Raw genomic sequence first — 6,330 nt, forward strand, 5'->3', positions numbered from 1 at the left:
GTGTTAGCTTTATTACATCTGTTCAAGTGTATGAAAAAACGCCACAGACCTTTTGCTAGTTTACATAAAGCCATCTTCCTAAATAAACTATTTGAGTGGAGCTGCCTTTCCAAACGCCAAAGAACTCCATGGTAGAACACCTTCTTCATGTACGGTATAATTTATTCCTGACATCCAAGCCGTAAAAAATAAGGAGAAGAAAACATCTGAACTCTAACAGCGTATCCTGCCTGGTATGCAGACAGCACAGGGGTGATTAAAGTGAGAGGAAATTTTGATTTATTTTATGTAGCTCATTTTCGCTTTCATGGCTGAAAGCTGCAAGAATCTAGTAATTGCCCCAGGATGTTCACGCCATGCTGTAGGGCAGAGTCTGTGTTCTGTGTTATTCCAGGGACAGAGGGGGAAGCCCCCTCGCTGTGCAGAGGGAGGCAGACAGGGAGGGCAGGGAGGAAGGGACAGAGGAAGGAGAAAGGAAGAAGAGTAGGACAGAGAGCAAGACATGAGCATGAGGGGCCTGGGTGACCTCCAGCAGGGCGGAGCCCTCCGCCGACGTGACCGCCCAGGCCGCCCTGCTCCTGTCATCTCAGGGTACTCCTGCAATGTGCACCCCTCGTCTGAGGCGCAGAGACCTAGAGACACAGAACCTGCGGACGCAGAAACGCCAGCAGGGGCAGGGGGCTGCTCGCCAGCAGGACAAGAAGGGGGATTCTGTGCTCCCCCAAGCCGGTGGGGCCACCACACTCAGGTGTGAGACCTCAGATGCCGCCTCTGGGGCTGCTGTGCCCCAGCTTGTCCCAGCCCGCTCCATCCTCTTCAAGCAGCCCCTGGCTTGGGGGCGCCTGGGAGTGGCTGCCGCTTCGGCAGGGCGGCCGGGCAGACCCCGGCCAGCCGCCAGGCCCGAGACAGTGTGCCCCCCGGGGAGGGCCGGGCCCTTCCCCCACGCGCTTGGCTGCCGAGGCCGCTGCAGCGGGCCTGGCTTGGGGGCGCCTGGCTTGGGGGCGCCCGTCTGGCTGGACTCTGGGTCCCCCTGTTGCCCAGATCGTGTAGCTCTTCCCAGTTCCCTCCCTGTGGCTCTGTCCAGAGACTGCCCTGAACCCCAGCGTCCCCTGGCCCTGAAAAGGGGGACCCTTGTGATATGAATGTCTCTCTTTGGTCAGATCATCGCCAACCACCACATGCAGTCCATCTCCTTCGCGTCTGGCGGCGACACGGTAAGGCCAGGGCTCCAGTGGACTCGGCCCTTCTGTCCTGCCCCGCTGGGTGTGGCAGCCAGGGAGACCTGCTGGGGTGTCCAGGCTGGTGGCTCCTCCCACCTGCCCACTTTCTCCCCAGGACATGACAGATTACGTGGCCTATGTGGCCAAGGATCCCATCAACCAGAGAGGTGAGGTGCCGTGGGGCTGGGCGGGGTGCCGGAGGCCCTTGGCTGGCCGGGGGCCCTGACCCCACAACGCGGTGCCCTCCCAGCCTGCCACATCCTGGAGTGCTGCGGGGGCCTGGCGCAGAGCGTCATCAGCACCGTGGGCCAAGCCTTCGAGCTGCGCTTCAAGCAGTACCTGCACAGCCCGCCCAAGGTGGTGGGACCTCTGGGAAGGTACCGGCTGCCTCCCCCCACCCTCCCTGGGCCGGGCCTGGCGGGGGCTTGGCCCTTCTCTCTCTGGTCAGGCCACGGAGGCGGGGAGCCGCTGTGGGCACACTCGGAGGGCGGGCCGGCTTCGTGCCAGCAGCCCTATCCATGGACACCAGAATCTGAATCTCCCGTGACTCCCTGGCCGCCGACGGCTGACCTTTGGATGTTTCTTTGTGGCTTTCAAATATGGAAGCCGTTCTCAACCCCAAGCCACTGCCACGGCAGTGCCACACGCCCTGGCCCCCGCCCTCAGCTGCTGAAATACCAGTTCGTTGATAAAGATTTGGATGTACACGGAAGGAACTGGAAGATGTGTGCCCCACCCACACAGCAGCATGAGCGCCCAGTGCCCGGCCGTGCCTGGCGGGGCCCTGCTGACAGGGCGTCGTCCCCAGGCCAGCAGCGAGGGGCCGTGGAGGCCACTGCGACCCTGGCTGCAGGTCCCAGCAGGGCTGAGTGAGGCGGGAAGAAGCAGAGTCCAGCTTCCCCGAGGCCCTGCTGTCGGCTAGCTGCAGGGGCAGGAGGGGTGCCCGCCCACCCAGGGGCAGGAGGGATGCCCCAGACCGTGGCCTGGCTTGTCCCAGTCACCTCAGAGCTCCAGCCGCAAGACTGGGTACCCCGGGAGGCCCCTCTTCCCTGTGCCCCGAATGCTGGGCCTGCCTGTGCTCCTGCTGTCTGTCTGTCTCCAGGCTGAGCGGCCCAGAGGAGTCAGCCTGGGGGGACGAGGAGGAGGCGGAACACAATTACTACAACAGCATCCCGGGCAAGGAGCCACCCCTGGGCGGGCTGGTGGACTCCAGGCTCGCCCTCACACAGCCCTGTGCCCTCGGGGTCCTCGGCCAGGTTAGCCTCTTTGGGTCTCCGGGGACAGGGACCGTGGCAGGGATGTGCCCAGGTGCTGCCTCCCGAACTGACCCCTAACGTTTCCTTCTACCTCTTTCTCGAAGCTAGAGGGTTATCTCTCGCCTCCCCCGCTTTTTCCTGTCCTCTTTCCCAAACTGCACAGATCCCCTGGACCCTGTTCTGGCCGCTTTAGATTTAGACACTAGCCCTCCCAGGGAAGGTAAAAAGAGCACTACAGAAGCTGGTCGTGGCGGGAGCACTTCTTTGAGAAGTGGCGTTTGGAATATTCGCCCTGATGGGTGAATACAAGTTCCCAGGAGAACAGTGCAAGGAACAGCATCCAGGCACAGGGAACAGCATATGCCAGGTGCAGGAGAATACAGACCATCCTCTGGATAGGGCGAAGGCTTTGAGGCTCGGCAGCGGCGGGTGGTGGGCAGGCAGGCAGGCCTCGGTGGGCACGGGGACAGCTGAGACCGAGGAGCGAGGGCAGGTTGGGGATGCGCTTCCTGGCCTGTCTCTAGCGACGAAGGAGGGCTTGGTTGGGGCTAGGGTGCTCTGCTGGCGGGGGGCACGCCCATCTCATGAGACCCCTCACTCTGTTTTTCAGGGAGCATTTTCTACTCGAAGAGATGCCCGAGGCCTGCAGTGGGACCTGGGCCCCTCAGGTATGGACAGGGGGCCCTCCGATTATGGGGGTCAGCCCCTCCTCGCTGGAACCGGGGCCTCTGTTACACCCCTTCACGTTTTTCTCCCTGTGTTGCTTCTCCTGCGAGGCTTGACAGTGTCGCTCCAACAGGGTGTCTGCTCAGTCTTGTAACCTTACAGTCCTGGAAGTTCTTTTTTTGTTTGACTTGAGGTCATCCCGGTTGTTTCGTTTTTACTTCCCTTGCTATAGGGTTGAGTCTCCACAAGCACCTCCTTGTTGCTGTCATGGAACAGATTGCTAATGTTCTCTATGTTTTATTGTCGTAAGCTCTGTATCTAATTTTGAAAGTCCATGTGGACTTCACTTTGGTGTAGGGAGTTAGATATTCCGCTTCATTCTTTTATAAGTGGTTTTCTAATTCTCCCAGCGCCATCTACTGCGGCCCCTTCCCTCCTGTGTGGTCACGGCTGCTATGTGTGTGGATTTACTACTGGGCTTGATTCTACTCCCTCGAGCCACACGTCAGTTTTTGTGCCGGTACCATCTTGTTTTTAGTTAAATTTGCTTTTTAGTTAATTTCAGTGTCTGGTAACATGCTGTTTCTATTTTTCTCCCCTTTTCTCAGGATTGCTTCTGCAGTTTGAGGCCTTTGATTGTACCCATGTAAATTCCAATGTTTTTTGTTCAACTTCTTTGAAAACTATTGTTGATATTTTGATGGCATTTACATTAAATTTACATATCATTTTAGGTAGTCACTTTGTTGACTCTCCCCATCTGTGAGCATGGGATAGCCTTCCACCTCCTTGTGAAGCTACCTACGTCCTTTAATACCACGTTACTTCTCGCTGGCTAGGTCCTTTACCACTTTAGTTGGGTTAATTCTGAGGTATCTGATTCTTTCTGAAACTAGTATAAGCAGAATTCTTTTAATTTCTCTTGTTCATTGCTTATATATAAAAAAGCAAGGAAGTTTTGTGTATTGATTTGTAACCTGCTACTTTGCTGCATTCATCTGTCATTTCTAATAACTTTTCGGTGACATCTGTAGGATTTTCCATATGTAATATCATATCACCGTGAATACTGCTAGTTCCACTTTTCCAAATTGCATTCCCTTTATTTCCTATTTTTGTCTGATAGCACTGGCCTTAACCCCTGTTACTTCGTTAAACTGGAGTGGTGACTGTGCGCATCTTGTCTTGTTCCAGGTCTGAAGGAGAAAATTTTCAGTTTTCATAATACTACTGTGTATTTTGTTGGTTGCTGGCCGGTGATATATGGCCTTTCTTATAGTGAAGTCGGGTTCTTCTATACCTACCTTAAAGTTTAAAAATCATAAATGAGTGCTGAATCTTATCCAATGGTTTCTCTGCATCTGTTGATATTACCGTATTATTATGGTAGCACTCTGATGTAGTGTGGGACATTGACTTATTTACATCTATTAAACCATTCTTGTATCCTGAAATAAATCCCACTTGCTCACGATAGATAAACCTTGTGATGTGATGTTGATTTTGATTTTCTAGAAGATCTTTGCACTGATGTTCATTAGTGATATTGATCTGACGGAATTATCTTTTCTTGTGCTGTCTGTAGCTGGTCTCTGTATTAGAGTAAGGTTGGCATGTTGTAAAAATGATTAAGGAAACCTCTCTGGTGTTTTTTTTCACTGAGGCAACACTGGCTTATGACAGGGAATCTGATAGAACCCCACGCACCTGACTCTTCTTTCTCTCTCGAATGTTAATCTTGGAGGTCAAAGGATTCTAGGCTGGAAATCTTTTTTGCTTGAAGCATTTTAAGTCTCTGCTGCCAGTCCCTTTATGCTGGTTAAGTTTCTTCTGAGGAGTCTGCTGGCAGCCGACCGCGCTCCATCGTGGGTCACACTTTTCTGTCTTGATGTTGCCAGTCTTCCGTCTTAGTTGCTGGCTTTCAACAGCTTTGTGATGTGCCTGGCTGGGGTTCTGGGTCTCCTGGATCAGATCTGGTTTATTTTCCAGAATGAGATGATTTTCAGCAATTATTTCATTAAATAAAATGTCTGCGCCTTTGTCTTTGTCTTTTCCTTCTGGGATCCTGGCATGTAGATGCTATTTCTCTTTAGCCTCTCCCAAAGGGCTTTGAAACCATTTTCATTTTTAAAATTTTCTTTTCTCTTTGTTGTTCTATTTGTGTGTGCTCTGACATGGTGCTTTCGAGCTCATTAATTCTCTCCGTTGCCGGCATTTATCTGTTGATCTGCTTATCCGTGGAGGCCTTTGTGTTTAAAAATTTGATTATAGTATTTCTTAGCTCCATTCCTTCTGACTTTAACTGCCTCAGGTCCCCGGAGTCTCTCCTCGGCCTCTGTTCCATGGCCTGAAGGCCTCCATCCTGTCTGACAGTTCTGCTGGTTGAGCGTCCCCTCGGGGCTTGTTTTCCCCTACCTGCAACAGTTATGGTGCGTTAGTTCTGTCTCTTCATATAACGCAGGCTGCGCCCGGCTGATGAGCACAGCCCCTCTGGGCTGCTGGCTTTGTACCTGCTGAACTGGTACCGGCAAGGGGAGGGCAGTCCCGGGGCAGTCGGGTATCAGTCGGGCGCGGAAGGGCCAGCGCCGGTCAGGACTCCCCTCCTGCCATCCTGGGGGGGCTCCAGCCCACAGCTCTGGGCCAGCTTCCCAGTCTGCTGTCTCCTCCCGCCTAGAGCCCTCGGTCCGGACAGCGACACATTAGACCTGATGTCGGGTCACGGGCTGGGACTTGTTCTCTTTTCTTTTTTTAAAAGATTTATTTATGCATACAGAACTGGGGTACAGACCAGAGATTCAGGGGTGGTGAGAGGGATTCACCAGAGACAGTGGGGAGCACAACAGGTAGATCAGCGGGCGAGCCGGGAGAGGCCCGCGCCTTGTGGGTCAGCTCCGGGGCGGGCGGGGGTCAGACTGGCACTGAAGCGTTTGCGCGGCTTGCAGTGCTGCGCCCCGACCCGCTGCCCACCAGGGAGGGCCCTGTTCTCTCCTTTTCCAGCACAGAATCCATCCTGGAGTGTTTGCGCTGGTTAACAGACACTTAAACTCAGCTTTAAGTGCTCATCTGTTGCCTCGGTTTTAAGCCTGAGTTGGGGACAGGGGACACAGGTGCTTTGAATACCCCAGCCTCGATTTGAGTGGCGGCCTCTCCTAGGGCCCAGGTGGTCCAGCCTGCCCTCCTCTCCTAGG

The 6,330-nt window shown here is 54.1% G+C and overlaps 1 protein-coding gene across 1 annotated transcript in view; it reads left to right on the top strand.

Annotated features, from left to right (window-relative positions):
* Positions 1-6,330, top strand: part of SHC2 (SHC (Src homology 2 domain containing) transforming protein 2) — a 31,356-nt gene that overhangs the window by 13,008 nt on the left and 12,018 nt on the right. The window contains exons 7-11 of the mRNA XM_012729444.1: positions 1,161-1,214; positions 1,336-1,387; positions 1,471-1,597; positions 2,323-2,476; positions 3,087-3,144. Coding sequence (XP_012584898.1) covers positions 1,161-1,214; positions 1,336-1,387; positions 1,471-1,597; positions 2,323-2,476; positions 3,087-3,144 — 445 coding nt within the window. The remainder of the gene's footprint in view (positions 1-1,160; positions 1,215-1,335; positions 1,388-1,470; positions 1,598-2,322; positions 2,477-3,086; positions 3,145-6,330) is intronic.

Source organism: Condylura cristata, unplaced genomic scaffold, assembly GCF_000260355.1.
Source record: "Condylura cristata isolate star-nosed mole 26May11 unplaced genomic scaffold, ConCri1.0 scaffold00025, whole genome shotgun sequence".
Classification (NCBI taxonomy): Eukaryota; Metazoa; Chordata; class Mammalia; order Eulipotyphla; family Talpidae; genus Condylura; species Condylura cristata.